General features: G+C 44.5%; 2 protein-coding genes across 2 annotated transcripts; both read left to right on the forward strand.

Annotated features, from left to right (window-relative positions):
• The first annotated feature begins 1,045 nt into the window (after window positions 1–1,045).
• LOC138803052 (endonuclease domain-containing 1 protein-like) lies at window positions 1,046–3,408 on the forward strand. The gene is made up of 2 exons (XM_069986880.1): window positions 1,046–1,406; window positions 2,812–3,408. Exons 1-2 carry the CDS (start codon window positions 1,122–1,124, stop codon window positions 3,373–3,375), a joined length of 849 nt encoding a protein of 282 aa, XP_069842981.1. The 5' UTR covers window positions 1,046–1,121; the 3' UTR covers window positions 3,376–3,408.
• Window positions 3,409–14,200: 10,792 nt separating this feature from the next.
• Window positions 14,201–19,745, forward strand: LOC138802809 (endonuclease domain-containing 1 protein-like). The gene is made up of 3 exons (XM_069986483.1): window positions 14,201–14,566; window positions 14,874–14,921; window positions 19,158–19,745. Exons 1-3 carry the CDS (start codon window positions 14,252–14,254, stop codon window positions 19,716–19,718), a joined length of 924 nt encoding a protein of 307 aa, XP_069842584.1. The 5' UTR covers window positions 14,201–14,251; the 3' UTR covers window positions 19,719–19,745.
• Window positions 19,746–21,231: the final 1,486 nt, after the last annotated feature.

A 21,231-nucleotide genomic window follows, 5' to 3' on the forward strand; every position in this document is an offset into this window, starting at 1 on the left:
CCAAAAGAACTTAAGAGGCAGCGGAAACAAGGAGGGTAAGTATATATCATTTTTTGCATTTTTGTAGTTCCACTAAGAAACCTGTAAGCACATGTCCATGTCTATAATACACCACAGTACTTCTGTAATATATTGCTCTGGCATCTTATAAGGCTCAGCGTCTGGCTGTTGTGGTGATAGAAGGAGCTTTTTCCTTTGTGAACTACTTAGATACCTTGGACAGGAAGTGGCTAAGTGGTTGGGTTCTGAGATACTTCTGATCCAGACCATTTTATCATTTACTATTATACTCTACGGAGTCCAGGGACCAAACCTCACTGCAACTTAAAGGAGAACTATGGCAAAAATGAAAAAAGAAAAAAAAAACATTTGCAGGGGGGTACAAGAACATAATAAGCTTTACATACAGGTGACCCTGCAGAGCTGCATCACAGACTCCCTTACTGCTGCCAGGCTCCAGTTTCTTCCTTGCTGTCGTTGTCATGACCCAGCGGGAAGGGCCCGCTCAGCCAGTCAGTGACTGCAGTGGTGTCCAGCCCCAGTCCCGAACTGGCTGAGTGGGCATTCCGGATCCCCGGTCATGATGTTCCAGAAGCAGGAGGTCCGGGAGCAGTCCAGGATGGACAAGTATAGCTTCTTTATGATCTTGCCGCAGCCGATTTGTCTTGGCTGGAATTTTCCTTTAATTCACCCTACTACTCTATGGAGCCCTGAGAGCTAAACCTCACTGCAACTTAATTTAGCCTACAAATCTATGGAGTCCAGGGGCTAAACCACACTGTAACTTAATTTAACCTACTACTCTACGGAGTCCAGGGGCTAAACCGCACTGTAACTTAATTTAACCTACTACTCTACGGAGTCCAGGCCGTGTTGTCATTCAGATTGTTTTGAAACCTATTTTTATAACCTGAACTCCATGCAGAAGCATGAGAACTCTCCAGATGTCCACATATTATTGACCTTCGGGAGTCCAATATTACTGATTGTAGTTCCGCGCATGTACTATATGAAATATATAATGTACAAACATTTGGAGAGGTAGCAGTGGGCATCATTACACGATCCTACTCTAAAGGCTTTACCGCCAGGTCTGGTGGATCTACAGAGAGCCCGCCACCATGGTCTCACACATTGTTGTAGTCTTGGCCCTGACTCATGCAGCCTTGGCCAAAGTGAGTCCAAATTTCAGTGACTGTCGTGGTCAGTTCTATGCCAGCACTCCTCCTGTAGGCTTTGACAGTTCCCTCACCCCCATTTGCCAGATGTATGAGAACTACAACAACCCTTTTTTTGCAACACTTTACCACAAGGGGAACAAATATGGTCTGTATTCAGCCTATATCCTGGATACCCGGCCCGGTGATGTGACAGGAGCCGATCAGACATTCCGACTGGAGCCACAGGTGAGATGGGTTCACTACAGCAATCTGTTTCTCTTACAGTCCTGTATATGACAAATAGCCATTCTGCAATATTTGACCAAAAGTGTAATCTTTGAATATATTATATATTATAGACAAGACTGAGTGTGTCCCTGCCATTGGTAAGGAAAAAAGTAATATAGAATCATATGGACAGGTTTTCTATAGTGAGCTTTCTAATTTTAGTGCTGATTTTCATAATTAGTAATCCATAAAGAGACATTCACAATCAATATAAACTCCTATGATTAATCTATGACTTGTCTCCTACCACCTTAGCAGTAACATTTCACGTATAAGGATCATAGTGCTGAAGAGCATCATCATTCCTGTGCATACAGACCAATGCATAAATAAATAGAGGTTTGTTTATCAATTTTGGGTACTGCCATGGGCACATATATCACCCTTGAAATAAACTATATCCTTATCGTCTTAAACATGTTTTCAACAGACAATAAAATGTACACCATCAATTTAGGTTCTGCTAAGGGTACGGATAAAATGTATGGACAGCAATGCACATCTGTGATTCCTTGCTCAGTCTGCAGCTATAATATATTCCCATCTACATTTTTAATCTCAAAAATGTTTTGTAAAGAGACACTAAAATGTATGACATCAACTTTGGTGACATTAATAGGCACAATTACTGTATGTCACCTATATATCATAAGACACATTACCACTAAACTCTACAATTGATAGCAATTGTCTATGTTCCCTATTTATTGGGGGGGGGGCATGTTTGTCGATCAATAATTCATCTTACGGATCTCCTGTTCTGACAAGGTCCAGAAATATTTATAATTGTATGGGTCTCGTCTTCGTCTGACTTTAGGGTTAGTGGTTACTAGCGTGTTCAATGTAAATTAATAAAAGCCAGAAATTTGGGAGGTTTTATATGAATATATTTTCATATGGCTCCAATACATGTGGAGTATGTCTTAATAAGAGGTGGCAGCCATCATCTATTCAGACCCAGCAGTAGCATATGCTTAAAGGGGTTGTTCACCTTGTTTATCTTTCTTTCAAATCAACTGGTGCTAGAAAGTGCTAGAAAGTCATTTAGTACTTATCATCTGCTGTAGGTCCTACAGGAAGTGGTATATTCTTTCCAGCAGGAGAGGTTTTTTATGGGGATTTGCTACTGCTATGGACAGTTTCTGACATGGACAGAGGTGGCAGCAGAGAGCACTGTGTCACACTGGAGAGAATACACCTCTTCCTGCGGGACATACAGCAGCTGATAAGTACTGGAAGACTGGAGATCTTTTAATAGAAGTCATTTACAAATCTCTGACACTTTCTAGCCCCAGTTGATCTGAAAGAAAAAGCTTTTTGGTGTACAACCCCTTTAATAATACTTGTTCTACTTATGTTCCAGTTGGTGGACACCAGACTTCCCAAAGAGATGTCGCTCCAGCCTGCCACCGAAACAGCTATTCGCAACCTTGGCCTCTCGGGTACCCCAGCCGACCTTATAAAACAAAACCAGGCCATCAACTCTGATTATACAGGAAGCAGCTACCATAAAGGCCACCTCAACGCTAACGCCGACCACCCGGATGGACCAGGGCAGAAAGCCACCTACACCCTCACCAATGTGGCCCCCATGTTTGGCTCCTTGAACAGTGGAGCCTGGAAGAACAACGAGAAGAGAGTGAGAGACATTTCCGCCACTTGTGGAAAGATGTACGTGATCACCGGCGTTGTCCCCGGAAACAACTGGATTTCGGTAAATGGCGTGCAAAGAGTTAACATTCCCAGTCACGTATGGAGCGCCTTCTGCTGCGTGAACAACAACAACCAGCCGGTCAGAGCTGAAGGATCCCTGGCTCCGAATAATGCGAACACAGTCCAGTCTGGTCTCAGCATTGCGAGTCTTCAGAGTCAGCTGAAATCCCTCATGGGAAGAAGCATCACCCTGTTCTCCAATAACTGCAGCTAGATTGGTTAATAAATAACGGCCGCTCCAGTGTAATTGCGGAATTATTTCTAGGGAATAACTAACACAATCCAGTCCAGTATGGTGTCTGATATAGTCCGGCCACGCACCATCACAGCTAGTCTACCACCATATACACCGCTATATAGCCAGCATAAACATAACAAACAGCTATACCACCATATAATTCCTCATAGTATAGAAATAAAGCGGAGCAACGGCCAGCAGACCGTCACTCTTGGCATTGGGATTTTGGTTCCTGTTTTAAACCAGCGATCAGCCGACATTGTGCGTGTCGGCTGATCGATGTTTTACAGCATGAGCTATTACGCCAAGTGATTCACGGCCGGTAATCGTCCAAATAGCACCAATAATCGCTTTGTGTAATAGTACCAGTATATGGAGGACTGTGCAGCAGCACTGACAGGAGCAGAGGTGTCACACAGGTTACAGGTCAGAGAAGTAAAGTCATAAAACAAGAGGCTGCACTGACAATAGCAGATAAGAGAAAAACTGTGGTTTAACCCATTCCTCTCGATTCTGTATCCGCCTATGCTGCTCACCAACAATAGTTAAAAATAACCACTAACTCACCAAACTAAAGGCCCTATTACACAAAGCTGTTATCGGCCGTATTTGGACGATTAACGACCATTACGGCCGATAATTGCTTAGAGTTGAATCTTCCAGAGTGTCCCGGCCAGAGCCCTGAACCCAATGGGACATTTCTGTAGAGAGCTGAGAATGGCGTCCACTGACAGCACCATCCAACCTTACAGAGGGGAGAGGATCTGCAGAATCCTTTAATCCAGGTGTAATCCTTGTGGCCTCATAGCGAAGAGAACCAGAGGCTGGAATCACTGACCAAGGGGCTTCCCCTAATGCTGAGGAACCAGGAAGGGGGGGGAAGGTCCTGTGTCCTGGCCCTGGGGCCTATTGGATTCTTGTTCTGCCCCTAGGTAATAATTTACTAACTCATCATTTCTGGGTACTGTTATTTTTCTCCAGAAGTCACATGATCCCGGACTGTGATAACCTGAGCTCATTTTGTTTCATCAAATTTGATCTATGGTTACTTAAGAATAATAATAAAATGATAATTTAACCCCTAGGCGACCCTGAACATACCAGTACGTCCAGGGCCGCCTCCATGTGCCCAGAGCGGGGCTGCGCGGCGGCCGCCGCGCTCTGAACCGCCGCGGTCCCGGATGCCGCTCGTTGCCCAGGACCACGGCTATTAGCGGGCACGGTCCAATCGCCGTGCCCGCTAATAAAGTAATCGGATGCAGCTGTCAAAGTTGACAGCTGCATCCGATTTCTTGATGCAGCTGTTCCCTGGTGTCTAGTGGGGTGGATCGCTCCTCCGGGACGTTGTTCCCGGAGGAGCGATCCACGCGTCTTACCCCGTCCAGGGTCTGAGCCATAATGGCGCTGATCCCGGTACGGCACTCGATAGCTTCCGGCTGCAGCAGCCGGAAGCAATCAATGTGCCTATCTCATCAATCTATGCAGTATAGATCTGTATGAGAGATCAGAATACTTATACTAGAAGTCCTTCAGGGGGGAATAACCCTAACCCCAGGGGGAATAACCCTAACCCCAAGGGGGAATAACCCTAACCCCAGAGGGAATAACCCTAACCCCAGAGGGAATAACCCTAACCCCAGGGGGAAATAACCCTAACCCCAGGGGGAATAACCCTAACCCCAGAGGGAATAAGCCTAACCCCAGAGGGAATAACCCTAACCCCAGGGGGAATAACCCTAACCCCAGGGGGGCTTCTAGTATAAGTGTAAAAGAAAAAAAAAGTGTTATTATCAATAAAAAAGCCCCCTCCCCTAATAAAAGTCTGAATCACCCCCATTTTCCTATGTTATAAATAAAAATAAATAAATAAACATGTTTGGTATCACCGCGTGCGTAATCGCCCAAACTATTAACTAATCACATTCCTAATCTCGCATGGTAAATGGCGTAAGCGCAAAAAAATCCCAAATTGCTAAATTGCGCATTTTTGATCGCATCAAATCCAGAAAAATTGTAATAAAAATCTATTAAAAAGTCGCATATCAAGTTACCGATAGAAAGTACAGATCATGGCGCAAAAAATGACACCTGACACAGCCCCATAGACCAAAGGATAAAAGCGATAAGCCTGGGAAAAGAGCGATTTTAAGGAACATATATTTGTTAAGAACGGTTTGAATTTTTTACAGGCCATCAGATACAATAAAAGTTATACATGTTATATACAGTTTTACCCCAGAGCGAATGGCGTAAACACGAAACCCCCTAAATAAAAGAAATGCGGGGGGGGGGGGGGGTTTCAATTTTTTTTTCAATTTTTTTCTGGTTTCGCAGTGTACTTTATGTACTTTATGTACTTCATTGCAAAGTACAATTAGTGGCGCAAAAAATAAGGGCTCATGTGGGTTTCTAGGTGAAAAAATGCATTTGCTATGGCCTTCTAAGCACAAGGAGAAAAAAACGAAAAAGCAAAAATTTAAATTGGTCCGGTCCTCTAAGGGTTAAAAAAAAAGGCCAGAAACATCACATTATAGTTATATAGTTAATATGGTTGAACGAAGACAAGAGTCCATGAAATTCAACCTACAGAAACCCTACCCCCCTGGCCTGGTCTTCAAAGGGTTATTGAATCAGCCATGACATCATGTGGCAGGGAGTTCCAAAGTCTCACTGCTGTTACAGTAAAGAATCCGCGTCTAGCTAATGGTGAAACCTTCTTTCCTCTAAACGTAAAGGATGCCCCCTTGTACTACATTTCTCAAAGGGAATCTGTCACCCGGGAAGAGCCCACCCAACCCCCACATACATCACCATTTCTGTGCGTATATATCAATGTATAAATGAATGGTTATGAGAGGTTTTATTTTTTTTTTATAAATATCTGTATTTCTGATGCCATTAATTTTTCCATGTATCTGTATGACTATGAGGATAGATCCATAGGTGCCTGCATGATATATTTTATTGTATTAAGAAGACAATTAAAAAAAGTACACTGATTAGGGTACTGCTATGGGCACGACTATTACCCCTGACATAAAGAAGTAAGGTGGTATTTAGTCCCCTGCCAGTGCATAGGCACGCAAGCCTCTACATAAACCAGGTGCATCTGAGCTGCCCATGTGCCCTTACTGAACTCTGGTAAGAGCAGGTGTAAATTATAGTAAATTCAGGACATGGGGGTGACACTTTTTCCCTTTGTGCCATGTTGTACCATCCAGCCTGCCGACCTGATAAGCCATGATCACTAGTTCTCATGGAACTATCACTAAATCTCATGCAACTCCTTACAAGGTCCAGAAATATTTATAATCTTATGTGTGTCGTCTTAGATTTTCTTTTCTATGTATCTTACTCCTAGGTCGATGGTTACTTACATGTTTACTGTAAATTATAAAAAAAAAAAAAGATTTTTAGAAGGTTTTTTTTATTAATAAATTTATGAAAAGTGTAGAGGAGGCCAGTGTATGTTTTACTAAGAGGTGGCAGCCATTGTCTATTCTTAGAAACAGCTAAGGGAGTCTCACTGTGAGGAAGAAGATTCTCTGCTCTGAGGAAACCAGGATTGAACTTTTTGGCCTCAATTCTAAGCATCATGCCTGGAGGCACTGCCCATCACTGTCCCGACAGTGAAGCCTGACAGAGAGATTGGTTAGGGTGGAGGGAAAACTGAATTTAGTTAAGTACACAGATATTATACCTATTACTGAAATCCTGATACAGAGCACTCTGGAGCTCAGACTGGGCTGAGGCTTCATCTTCCAGCAAGAGAATGACCCTAAGCCACAGCCAGGACCACCCAGGAGCAGGATAGGAACAGCTCTGTGGATGTACTGGAGTGGCCCAGACAGAGCCCTGACCCCACTGGAACATTATTATGGAGTGACCCAACAATGGCATCCACCCCGTCCAACCTGACGGAGCAGGAAAGGATCTGCAAAGGAGAAAAGCCAAACATCCCCTAATCCAGGTGTAACCCTTGTGGTCTTGTGTTGACCTTGGATTCATGTTCTGCCATTAGGTAGCCAATAATACTTTACTAACCCATCACTTCTGGTTACTATTACTTTTCTCCAGAAGTCACATGATCCCGGACGGTAATAACCTGAGCTCATGTTGTTTGCTCTATGGTTAATTAATAGTGAAATAATAAGACAGATGCCAGAAACATCATGTTTAATTCCATTACTCAGGTTTTCTGATTTCCATATTATTATTATATAATTCTGATTTCCATAGTATAATAACAATAATAATAATAACAATAATAATAATAATAATAATAATAATTATTATTATTATTATTATTTCCTCCTATGATTTCTTCTCTGATAACTACCATTACCATATTATATATACAGTGGTGCCTTGGATTACGAGTATAATCCTATGGCCATAGGCTGTATCCCAGTTTTCCAGGCGGTACTCAGGCTGTATCCACCCTCTCCACGGAGCGGGCAGACAGCGGGAATCAGAAGCCCAGAGTTCATGTTCCTATGAACCCGAACCTTGGCCGGTTCGCTCATCTCTAATGATGATATGGGGTGCAGCTGCATCATATGGACACAAACTACTAGTACAGTCAGTCAGTAGAATGCTATCTCTGGGCCACAGCTTGCTCTGAGTGGAGTGTGTAATATACTGGGAACCTTATACTGGGGTGTGTAATATATTGGGGACCTGATACTGGGGTGTGTAATGCTCTCTTTGTGTTGTTCTGACTGTAAAATTCTAACTGGAAATTTTTGGACCGCACGAGCGATATCATCGATATGAAGTTTTATTGGTGGCTAAAAGCAGCAAGTTTCAGCTTGGGAAATTGTCACAAACCTTCCTAAGGCAACTGAGGCAACTTCCTGAGGAAGGTTTGTTTCAATTTCCCGAACCAAAATGCATTGCATTTAGTCACCAATAAAATATTCTCTATTTCCACGCCTCAGAAGCTACCATAGGTGCTCCTTCATGGGCTGCGGTGATCCATGCATATGATGTTGTGGTGCACTACTGTCACTTGCCAGATGGTGAAGTGTGACGCCACTACTGTGGTGGTTGGTTGGAGTATAGCTCTGCCAAATGTTAGGTTGTCGTGACTCCTGTGCCGGTTGGGCACACAGGTATGGTGGCACAACTGCTTTTGTTTTAGGGAGGCTGGCTATACCCTTTCCCCTGTGGTCAGTGACCTCCCGGGATGTGAGTGGGTGCCTTGGGCGCTTATCACGGTGGTCCGGAGTGGAGTTATTAGCCACCCGGACTATTGGTACCGCCACCCACAGAAAAGGGGAGATGACCCAAGGAAGGTGCTATTATTGTGTTGGTGCTTAGGTAATAATCACTGAGTCCTGTTACCATAAATTAACTCGATACAGTGATACTCAATAGACTTCTGACTTGACAATATACTTTGGACTTCACTGACAAAACTTGTAGAGGTAGAATAGCTGTGCTGGCTTAGTTGTGTACTGAGAAATAGAGTAAGTTCAGAGAAGTGGAGAGGAGGATCTCTGCCTCTCTCTGTGCTCTGCCGGAACTTTAAAAATAGAATAAGTAGAATACTTGAGAGTAGAGAGAATACTTGTGCTTGTCTTTGCACCACCTATTGCCCCTTAGTGTCAGGAGACTTGTCCTATGAGGGTGACACAAGCCCAAGACCTTGTTTCCTGAGTTAAGCAGAGTGGTCAGAGTTTTCTGGTTACATCCGCGGTGCAAGATAGAGTACATAGGCATCTAGCAACTTTGCTCTATCCAAATCAGTTCTTCTTTCTTCAGGACACTGTCCTGCACCTTTAGACTTGTTCACGGCGTGGGTGGGATGATCCCTGACTTTGTCCTCTCTGAGAGTGTTTAGCACTGCATAGTGTGTAGAAGTGCTGCTTTCAAGAAAAGAGTGTCCGTACTTCCCATGTGCTTCTGTAGACTAGACTACTCTGGACTTATCCTCTAGCAGGAGACCTGGCATAAGCTAGTGCCCAACTTGACTGCTGTAGGGACTGTTCTGACTTGTGTCCTCTCTGTACAGGAACCAGACTAAGACTCACTTACACTTCCTCTCCCCATGTGACTACCTCCTACAGGGTATATAATACCTGCTGTGAGTGGGTGAGAAGAGAGTGCAAGAGAAGGAGAAAAGAGATAGCTAAAGAAGAGGAAAGAGCTCTCATTGGTGCACAAATCACAAACAACAATAACCCCTAGAGTACTACAGCTGTGCAATACATAGGTAAAAGATATACATACTAGCGACATCTAGTGGCAAAACTTAGGTACTACTTCATCACTACTTTTACTTAGAGTGCAGGCTTTTGCGAGTGGTGTGTACACTAGCAACACCCGTGGTGGGACACCACAGTGTGCCATAGTGTTATGCCTATCACTTTGCACAACCCTAGAAGGTGAGTGCATTCCTTTCTTTTTTCCTTAACACCTTTAAAAAATATGAAAATAATTGGATCTCTAGAAAATTTCCCTCTAAGGTATTAAGATTTCATATTAGGAACTTACTCGATCCTGCTCCTGCGCCGTTCTTTTCGGCGCTGACGTGGTTCCGGCAGCCTGGCCGTGCTGAAGCGTGTCCCCGCCTCCCGACTCTGGCCTCTGTGACATCACGGATACCCGACGGTGTCCCTGTTAACTGGGGACACTGAAGGCCCACGTCATAGGCTGGGGGGTGCAGGGGGGCGCTCTGTGTCCTGCTGCCTGGGTGCATGAGTGACAGGTCTCCCTACCACTCAGCACCAGGTTTTACAGATGTGAATAAATTATGAATCAGGGGGCCAGTCCAATGAGCTGCTGGACCGAGCCCCTGATCTATTATATTTAGTATGCAGTGAATCACACCGACGCTGGCTATTGAGTTTCTCAGCTAAGCATACTACCTCTGCTATTTGTCTTTGAATCTGACCTTTTAGCTTTGTAATGTGACTTTCCCTGTTTTTTGCCTGCCTAGACCTATTCGACTAGGGCTGTCAGTGGCAAGTAGGCAGGGACAGCACAGAGATTACTGTCCGTTACTTTGCCACTGACCGTTGCTAACACTTCAACATTTCTTAACCCCCAAGCAGGAGAAACTGAAGTATCGTAGGTTGACTTTTGAAGAAGAGGAGAAAGAAGTGATGAACATTCCCCTTACTCTGGAATACTGTACATTCTTTTGGTGGAGACTTTCTAGAAAAAGAGAGTGTCGATTATTGCTATAGAAAAGTCTTCTTGTCTAAATGTAGCTAGTTGGTTGTCTGAACGATGATGACCTTTCTGGACTAGTAGATCCACCTGTTTGGAAAGAGACCATAGAGACCAAAGAGACTGAACCATGCCCCATGGGGCCAGATAGGTATTATCAGAATAACCCTCACTCTCTCTTTTTGCACTTTCTCCAAGGTTTTGACCAGTGGAAAAGGGCGAAAAGCATGATCAAACAGATTCTGCTATGGAATAGACCGTCTAATGCATGTGAATTGTCTGGACAGAAAGTGAACAGAACTTCTTTTGCAATTCTTCCTGGAGGCGAACACATTTATGTCCGTTATCCCAAACTGGCTTACTTGCTTAAAAATGACAAGGTTCAAGCTCCACTCCCCTGGAAGGAACTGTACTGCTCAAAATGTGGTGTCCCACAGTTAAGTGCCCTAGGCACCTGTCGTAAAGTTCTGTCTTCAGTTTAGTGGTGATGAAGGTAGCATTCTCTAATTTCACCACTAGGTGTCACTCTTACTTTTGAAGCTTGTTATGTGTTGCACAGCTGAAGTAAGCAAAGGGTTACTGTTGTTATTGTACCATGTGGTCTGTGCTGTCCTATAGGAGGTAATATCTCTTCCTCTACCTATCCCTGCTCTCCACACACACACACAGCCCCTGGGGAAGTAGCTGGTTAGCCCCATGTGGACAGGAAGTCTAGAGCAGTGTGTGTTATTGAGTTGGTTGAGACACACATGTACAAAGCAGCCAGAGACACTGAGTTTCTCCAGTCTATCTACTGTAGCTACTTTGCAGTGCTAGACACCACAAGAGGGAGAAAAGTCAATGATAAATCCAACCCACGCCGATAACCACTCTACAAAGTGCAGGGCAGTATCCTCATACACAGAGGAACTAGCCTGGATAGAACAAAGATACCAGAAGGTCTACGTATTCTATCTCGCAGTGCAGGTGACACAGGGACGCCCTCGGACACTTAGCTTCACCCAGGTAACCACGTCTGAGGCTTGTATCACCCTATTAGGACGGGAAGCTTTACACTTTAGGGCAGAAGATGGTCAGACGTGTAAACGCGGGTACAAGTATTTCTCACTCTCAAGTCTCAAGTATCTTTCCAAAGTTCCGGCAGAGCACAGTACTACATTGGGTGTGGACCCTCATGACAAACTCCTCTCCTCTACTCTGCTCCACTCTGTTCTTCACTATACAAACACCGCTACAACTACCTCTACTGTATTCCACTCTCTCAAGTATCTCCGCAGCACAGATCCAGTTGAGCACTAAAGTTTGTATCCAGATTATCTATCTGCTGCCAAAGTGTTCTGTGTTATTCGGAGACTGCACAGTAAAGCTGTTGTATTTTTTATCACTGGTCATCTCTTCCTCTGCACCAGCACCCATACACATCCGCCACACACCTTGGGTCATTTTTCCCCTTTCTTTGGGTGGCGGTACCTATAGTCCGAGTGGGTCAATTGCCACTCAGGACTACCATGACAACGGCAGACAACTGGACAAAAGACCCTCCCACCAGGAACTAACTCTCCTAAATAGGAGTGACCGAGACTAACCTTCTATTGGTGGGCAAAGTGCTAGAAAGAAGGGAAAGAAAGTGTGTGATAGGAGGATAAGTGTGAAGCACCTGAACCAGTGATTGGCTAATAAAACACAGTAAAGAACACAGTTAACCGTAAACTTCAGCTGTGCAGGGAAATAAATACATACATCATAATACATAGCCTTTGGTGACACCTAGTGGCAGAAGAGTAGAATGTAAATCCTTCATCCAGAGCATGAAAATACATACAAGAATATCTGACATGTGTTAAACAGTAGGATCACACCTGCTCTGAGAGACTAATATATATATATATATATATATATATATATATATATATAGGGTATATAAACATACATGCACACATATCATCCCACCATTGAGATAATGCGGAGTAACATCTAATAACAAAAAAAAAAACCTCAAGAGCATTTAATCAAGTAGTAAGTCCCCTATAAAACCACAGTTACATTGTGCAAAAAAAAGTTCTGCTTCTTGGCAGAATGTGGATTACGTTGAAGCTGCGCCGCACAAAGATACAAGACATTACATCCTGGAGAATACTAATACAGCCATGCTGCCTCCTGGGTGCCAACATGCTCTCCTACATGTTCACGTGTAAGACACTCAGAGCAGCACCTCCTACAAGTGCCCAACCAGACATGGGGCAGGAACACCTTTGGGGGCAAACTCTTTACATTTGCTAGTCCATAAGGAGGGGGATTTTTTTAATCCAATATGTGTCTGACTGGAAACTCAGCAGCTTTGCACAGTACAGCAGGAACAGGAAGAAATATGGCTCACCACTTTGCCATCTAGACCTGTCGCCCAACACAATAATACCTCACTATATGGCTGTACCAGAGTGTCTGACCTCAGTGCAGAAGATAAAAAACCTCAACACCTGGGTGCTTCCTGTTGACCCTTATGCACTCTGCTTGATTAGTTAATATATGCTAAAGGAGAAATCCAGTGAAAATTTTTATTAAAGTATTGTATTGCCCCCCCCCCTCCCCCAAAAGTTATACATGCATCAAGGCTTCACCTCCTGGATAACAGGGTGATGTCACTTCCTGGATAAAATGGTGATGTCACGTCCTGGATAACATGGTGATGTCACTTCCTGGATAAAATGGTGATGTCACGTCCTGGATAACATGGTGATGTCACTTCCTGGATAACAAGGTGATGTCACTTCCTGGATAAAATGGTGATGTCACTTCCTGGATTAAATGGTGATGTCACGCCCCGACTCCGAGAGCTGTGCGGGCTGTGGCTGCTGGAGAGGATGATGGCAGAGGGACACTTAGGACCACAGGGCACTGGAGGGACACTGAGCATCCCTCTGCCATCATCCTCTCCAGAAGCTTGTCCTGTCACTGAGTACCTTGGCTGCGGGGGTCCCAATTGCTTGTACCAACGGGTGGGGGTAAGCCACTTACCTCCGTCCTGTCGGATCGGCATTCTATGTATAGAGTCGGCTCTCAGGCAGGCTCTGTGCGTAGATCGCCGATAACACTGATCCATGCTATGCTATGGCATAGATCAGTATATGCAATCTATTGATTGCATATTTTAAAGTGAAAGTAAGTGTAAAAAAAAAAAGTATAATAAAAAAAGGTTTTAAAAGTATTAAAAAAAACAAAACATACTATTGCCCCCAATAAAAGTTTAAAATATCCCCTTGCCCATTATAAAAATGAACGGGGGGGGGGGGGAGGGGACCCCAGAATTGCTGATTTTTTTTAAAAATGATATATCAGAAAAAAATTAATAAAAAGCGATATGATATTAATAAAAACTAGAGATCATGGTGCAAAAAATGACACCTCAACCAGCCCTGTAGATGGAGAAATAAAAGCGCTATGGCTCTTAGTAGGTGGAGAGGAACATTGTATTAATTTGACCCGGACATCAATGGGCTCGGTTTTGAAGGGGTTAATGATGTTACAAGGATTGTAATGACCTGGAACCAGAACACGGAAGGGATCATGAAATAAATCATCTATAAAGGTTTGGACCAAGTTAATGATTACACAGATTTCAGCTATAACACCTGGAAGCGGGTAAGTTGCTTCAGAGAGGACCTGGATAGAACCCATCATGATCTCCTGTCTCTTTCTAGTCTTGGCTGTGACTCCTGCCATCTTGGCAAAAGTGGCTACAAACTTTGATGACTGTCCCGTCCCATTCTATAAAGGCATTCCTCCTAATGGGTTACAGAACTATGACCCCCCCCTTACCCCCATCTGCCAGATGTTTCAGGGCCAAAACAATCCTTTCTTTGCATCCCTCTATAGTAGACGATATAAAATTCCTATATATTCTGCCTATATCCTGGACAGACGTTCTGGTAATGGAGGAGAACTCGATGAAAACAAAATAGATTGCATGCCGACATCCCAAATGGAGCCACAGGTGAGAAAAAGTTGACTTTTATACTATATAGAGCTGGCGATAGACTAGTAGCTATTGCTTGGGGAAGCCGTGGGGGCACGGAGATCGGCAGGGGGTACGGAAGTCGGACTTCCTGCAATCTCTTACTTTTCCTCTATCCAAAAGTTGATTTTGCCCGGACAACCTCTTTAACACCTAGACCATGGATGGACATTTTGCCAGCACCATGGGCCTCAGAGATGAGGAAGGGTTTAAGAAACTACCTCCCCCTTTATTTCATCTGCCAAATGTATAAAAACTATAACAATCTTTGCTCTATATCCCTCAGAGAAAGAAAAAAAAAACATCCCACACGACATTTCGAGTGGAGCCACAGGTAAGAGAAAGTTGACTTTTCTACTATATAGAGCTGCCGATAGACCAAGGACGTTTTAACAGCTATTGATTGGCATCTTGGCAGCCAGATCTACTCCCAAAGGGGTTATCTGTGTCGAGAAAACTCACTTGAGTTGCTGTTTTAACCTTTTCCACAGGCCACCATTTGGGTGCCATTGGTCGGCACAATCTGTTGATGCTCATACAGTTTTGGGAACTGTCAATTATGCTTTGGTAGAACCCAGTAACACGAGGCCATGAATGAACCTTTTACTAACACCATGGACCTCAGAGATTAGGTACAGCGCCTGATTAATTTTATACGTTTCCCATATCTTAATCCTGCTTGCTTCTTATGATGGTCATGTTCAGTCCCTATATCATGTTTTGCAAAAGGACCCCATTCCTGTTTACCTCTTTCATTCTATAGTAAAACCAACATGTTATGTGTGTTCCTTAAGTCAGCACAAATACAACAATATGTAATTTATATAACTTTTATTTTATCTGACTTCTTTTAAACAATTAAAACCTTAAAAAAAAAAAAAAAAACTAAATGTGTTTAAAATTGCTCTATTCCCAGCCTTGTAACGCTTTTATCCTTTGGTCTATGGGGCTGTGTGAGGTGCCATTTTTTGCGCTATGATCTGTATTTTCTATCGGTACCTTACTTGCTTATATGCGATTTTTTGATCACTTTTTATTACACTTTTTCTGGATTCGATGTGACAAAAAAATCTGCAATTTTGCACTTTGGCGGGTTTATCTGCTTACGCCATTTACCTTAAAGGATCAGGAATGTGATAATTTAATAATTCGGGCGATTACGCACGTAGCGATACCAAATATGATTATTTATTTTTATTTATAAAATGGGAAAAGGGGGGTGATTCAAACTTTTATTAGGGGAGGGGATTTTTTTTTTATTAATAAAAACTTTTTTTACTGTATACTTTAACTTTGATTCCCCCTGGGGGACTTTCTGTATTACTGCAGTGATCTCCCATAGAGATCACTGCAGTATACATAATACAGCAATGATCAATAAGATCATTGCTGTATTACTCTGGTCTGCAGCAGACCAGATTCATCGATTGCTGAGTCGGGATCAGCTGAGCCCCTGGCCTAGTAAGCAAAAGGGATCTCCCCTCCACGATTGCTATGCCTGGGGGAGATCCCCCCACTAGACACCAGGGAGAGGGACACATAGTACATTTAAATGAAGCTGTCTGTTTTGACAGCTGCATTTAAATGTATAATTAGCTAATAGCCGCGGTCTCGAGCTACACATAGCAGCCGGGTTAGTGGCGGTTCGGAGTGGGGTCGATATGCAACCCCTCTCTGATCCCCCCACCCACATCAGGACGTACAGTTACATTCTGATGCGGGAAAGGTTAAAGGACCAGGACCCGTTCTTTAAATTTGACTGGTTTCACTTTCCATGGTTATTACGGATGAGCGAACTTGAACTCTGCACACAAACTGATACACGAACAGTAACAGTTTGTTAAAAGGCTGCTGAGATAAGAGCCAAATGACCCAAAGGACCGCGCCAATTTAAATTTTTGCGTTTTTGTTTTTTCCTCCTTCCCTTTTCAATTCTACAGGACCACGTAAGAGACCTCTGGCGGTCTGACACAGTGACCGGGAGCCCCACAGTCACACTGCGGGGGTCCCGATCAGTAAGTGACAGGAGCTGCTCCTGGTGCAGCCTGTCATTATTGGTGAGGGCCCGAATACTGACAACAGCCGGCCCCCACCTGCTATGAAGCGCATTCTGCTCCGGAACAAGCTTAATAGCTTATCAGGAATTCAGGACGTACAGTTACGTCTAGGGTCATCTAGGGGTTAAAGTGTACCTGTCGTTGTAGGTCAGATGACCTGGGAAGCACAGGACTTTCTGGGGGGACATTTATGAAAGGTATGCCAGAGGCGTACGCCAGGGTCAGATTCGATGGGCAGGCTGGCGGAGCTTGGGGGGCTGTGATAAGGTGGGGAGCAGGTGTAGATTTGTTACGCCAGGCGCAGATCCGGGCACTCGACTGGCCGGATTCACTAAGAGGCGTGCGCCTCTTAGCGAATCCTGCCTGGAAAGAGGGGGCTCCGCTTAATATAAGACCGGCGTACTTATACGCTGGTCTTCGTAAATCCGCTCCCCCCTCCCCCCCTGTGACTCTTTGAAAAAAAAATAAAAAAGAGTCAGAAACGACACGTACACTTTAACCCCTATGATAACTAAAAAATAATAATGAATGTAAATTGCAAACTTGCTTTATATCACATCTACTGTTGATTTAGATTTCGAAAGGTATAATGACAGGGACACTTTAAGGGGTTAATTATTGCTGCATTATACATATATTTATATGTTTCGCACAGCAGTTCTAGCACTTTCTCTTCATATAGAAATATACGCGGCTGTAATTTTTTTTTTTAAATAAAGTTTTATTTGATTTGAATTTGTTTTGTAGAAAGCAACACAAAACACAAACATTCGGTTGACATGAAGTATAACAAAGTCCATGACCCATGACCAACAAAATACAAATCCAACATAAAGAAAGGTGCAAGTGCCTTATTTAGTCCCATAGTCCATGAGGAGAAGGGGTCACGGGGTACGACCGTGGCACATCCAAATCCTGGGGTGGTGAAAATAACGGAAAGGTACCTGAGGAGAGCAAAAGTAAATCACCGGTCACAATGTCAACATAGCTATCCGTGTGGAGTCGCCCATTATCAGCTTGGTTGGCAGGGGGCAGTCTCAAGGAACCCAGGGCATCCGCTAAATCGCTCCTGCAATACCATTCCGTGGATCTAAAAGGGTATAAAATATCTCTTATCTCTTGTGGCTGGAAGTGGGATCCTATAAATGACTTCCAGCGTTTAAAGAACTTCTTAGTTCCCTGGTTTTTGTGTCCTTCTGCGTATACTCTGTCCCCTCCAAAGAGGAGTTTCAATTGGGAAACCAACATGGGAATATCGGGGACTGCCTCCGACAACCAAACCTGAAACAGACATCGCAGGGCTACATGCAGTACTATGTGTATCATTTCTGGTATAATTACTGCGTCCCCATCAGCCTCTGGTGGCCTGAGTTGGTGGAAGAGGAATGCTTGAGGTGATTCCGGAATCCTGACCTTCCAATGTAAAAATATATAGTCTGCTACTTCCTTCCAGTATGACTGAGAATGAGTGCATTCCCACACCCCATGCCATAAGTTTGTGAGAGGCTGTATACATTTCGGACACGCAATTAGAGGAAGTGAGCGGGGGGAAGGTTGAACTGCTCAGCAATTTCCAGTGGGGACAGCCACCTCTTAGTAGTAGGGTTCATTATTGCACCTGCAGACATCAGTCCCCTCTCCCTCCATGTCTGCCCCCAGGCCGGGTTGCTTCCCCATGGCGTCTCTGGGTGACCAAATAACGGCATGTAATTTTTAGGTGATCGCTTCTTAGAACGATCTATCCTGCGAAGTACTTATATACTATATATATATACTCATCTTTACTTCTATGGTACTAGACTAGATTAATGTGTTTATCACTCTGGTATTATGTGGATTGTTTTGGCCCTTTAGGCTATGTTCAGACTGCGTTAAGAGACCGGCCATTCCGTGACCCGGCCGATCACGGAGCGTCCGGTCTCTGAAAAGAATCATCCCAGACGGTACTGCAGTACCAGCCGGATGTTCTTTGCAGCTGCAGAGTTCTGTTGCGGGCGCATCCATGCGCGCCTGCATCAGAACTCCCCACAGGACACTATGGAGTGAGCGGCTGGAGCCACTTGCTCCATAGTGTGCACTGACAGGGTTTTCTGCGGCCCCTATTTACTGAATAGCAGCCGCAGAAAACTGTTTTCTACGGCGCCGGAAGAGATCCTGGCCGGAGCGTATACTGTGGGGGAGATTTATCAAACATGGTGTAAAGTGAAACTGGCTCAGTTGCCCCTAGCAACCAGATTCCTCCTTTAATTTTCCAAAGAGTCTGTGAGGAATGAAAGGCGAAATCTGATTGGTTGCTAGGGGCAACTGAGCCAGTTTCACTGTACACCATGTTTGATAAATCTCCCCCATGTGTATACACTCCGTCCGGGATTCCATAGAAGACAAGGCAACATATCTTTTCGTAAAAAGAACGGCCATTGTTGCTAAATGGAACATAGGCCGTACTTTTACTAAAAATAACATTGTGTGAACATAGCCCTATCCAGTAAAATAACTTGGTATTTCTATTCTAGTTGGTGAACACCAGACTTCCCGAGTACATGATGCTCCAGACAGAGACAGAAAAAGCGATCCGCAACATAAACTTACCTGGCCCGACTTCCCTCATCAAACAGAATCAAGCCATCAATTCCGACTATGAAAAGACTGGCTACGACAGGGGTCACCTCAATCCTAACGCCGACCACCCGGATGGACCAGGACGAACAGCCACCTACACCCTCACCAATGTGGCCCCCATGTATCACATGCTGAACTGTGGAGCTTGGAAAAACAATGAGGAGAATGTGAGAAAAATTGCCGCCACTTGTGATAAGATGTACGTGATCACCGGTGTTATCCCTGGAAACAACTGGATTTCAGTAAAGGGCGATAAAAGAGTTAACATTCCCAGTCACGTATGGAGCGCCTTCTGCTGCGTGAAAAACAACAACCAGCCAAAAGCTAATGGATCCTGGGCCGAGAATGGTAAAAACTCAGTCCAGCCTGTTACCATAGAGGATCTTCAGCGTCAGCTGTCCACCAAACTGAAAAGAAGCATCACCCTGTTCTCCAATAACTGTACTGGGCAATAATTGGTTAATAAATAATGTCCGCTTCAATATTGTAGTTGTTGAATTATTTCTAAGACATAATAAGACCATCTGGTACGGTACAGTCACACACCATCTCACAGCTAGTATACCACCATATACTGTACTACACCATATAGCTGGATAAACACAACACAATACAATAAGGTTATGTGCACACTACGTAAGAGACCTGCAGTACCGGCCAGATGATCTTTCCGGCCGCAGTGTTCTGATGCGGGGCATCAGCGCGCGCTCGCATCAGAACTTCCCATAGCACACTAAGAAGCAAGTGGCCGGAGACGCTCGCTTCATTGTGTGAACTGACATGGGTTTCTACGGCCGCAATTCACTGAATTGCGGCTGCAGAAAACTGACATGTCAGTTCTTTGCGGCGTCGCATGGGATCCTGGCCAGAGCGTATACTGTAGTTGGCTACGGCTGGTCCTTGACTGGCATCTAGGTTGACTACTGCTGTGCCTGCCCTTGCCTCAATGTTGGCTACTAATGGGCCTTAACTGGCATCTAGGTTCACTACTGGTGTGCCTGCCCTTGCCTCCTTGCTGGCTACTGCTGCTCCTGCCTGGCCTCCATGTTGGCTACTGCTGCTCCTGCCTGGCCTCCATGTTGGCTACTGTTGCTCCTGCCTGGCCTCCATGTTGGCTACTGCTGCTCCTGCCTGTCCTTCATGTTGGCTACTGTTGCTCCTGCCTGGCCTCCATGTTGGCTACTGCTGCTCCTGCCTGTCCTTCATGTTGGCTACTGCTGCTCCTGCCTGGCCTCCATGTTGGCTACTGCTGCTCCTGCCTGGCCTCCATGTTGGCTACTGCTGCTCCTGCCTGGCCTCCATGTTGACTACTGCTGCTCCTGTACTGGCCTCCATGTTGACTACTGCTGCTCCTGTACTGGCCTCAAATGACACTTGCTGGACCTCCACTGGCCTCCAATGACTACTGCTGCTCCTTCACTGCATTTGTGACCTTTTTCCTGCATAGACCCTGTAATGGTGAGTTTCCTGCATAGACCCTGTAATGGTGAGTTTCCTGCATAGACCCTGTAATGGTGAGTTTCCTGCATAGACCCTGTAATGGTGAGTTTCCTGCATAGACCCTGTAATGGTGAGTTTCCTGCATAGACCCTGTAATGGTGAGTTTCCCACATAGACCCTGTAATGGTGAGTTTCCTGCATAGACCCTGTAATGGTGAGTTTCCTGCATAGACCCTGTAATGGTGAGTTTCCTGCATAGACCCTGTAATGGTGAGTTTCCTGCATAGACCCTGTAATGGTGAGTTTCCTGCATAGACCCTATAATGGTGAGTTTCCTGCATAGACCCTGTAATGGTGAGTTTCCTGCATAGACCCTGTAATGGTGAGTTTCCTGCATAGACCCTGTAATGGTGAGTTTCCTGCATAGACCCTGTAATGGTGAGTTTCCTGCATAGACCCTGTAATGGTGAGTTTCCTGCATAGACCCTGTAATGGTGAGTTTCCTGCATAGACCCTGTAATGGTGAGT

This window comes from Dendropsophus ebraccatus, chromosome 10, assembly GCF_027789765.1.
Source record: "Dendropsophus ebraccatus isolate aDenEbr1 chromosome 10, aDenEbr1.pat, whole genome shotgun sequence".
Classification (NCBI taxonomy): Eukaryota; Metazoa; Chordata; class Amphibia; order Anura; family Hylidae; genus Dendropsophus; species Dendropsophus ebraccatus.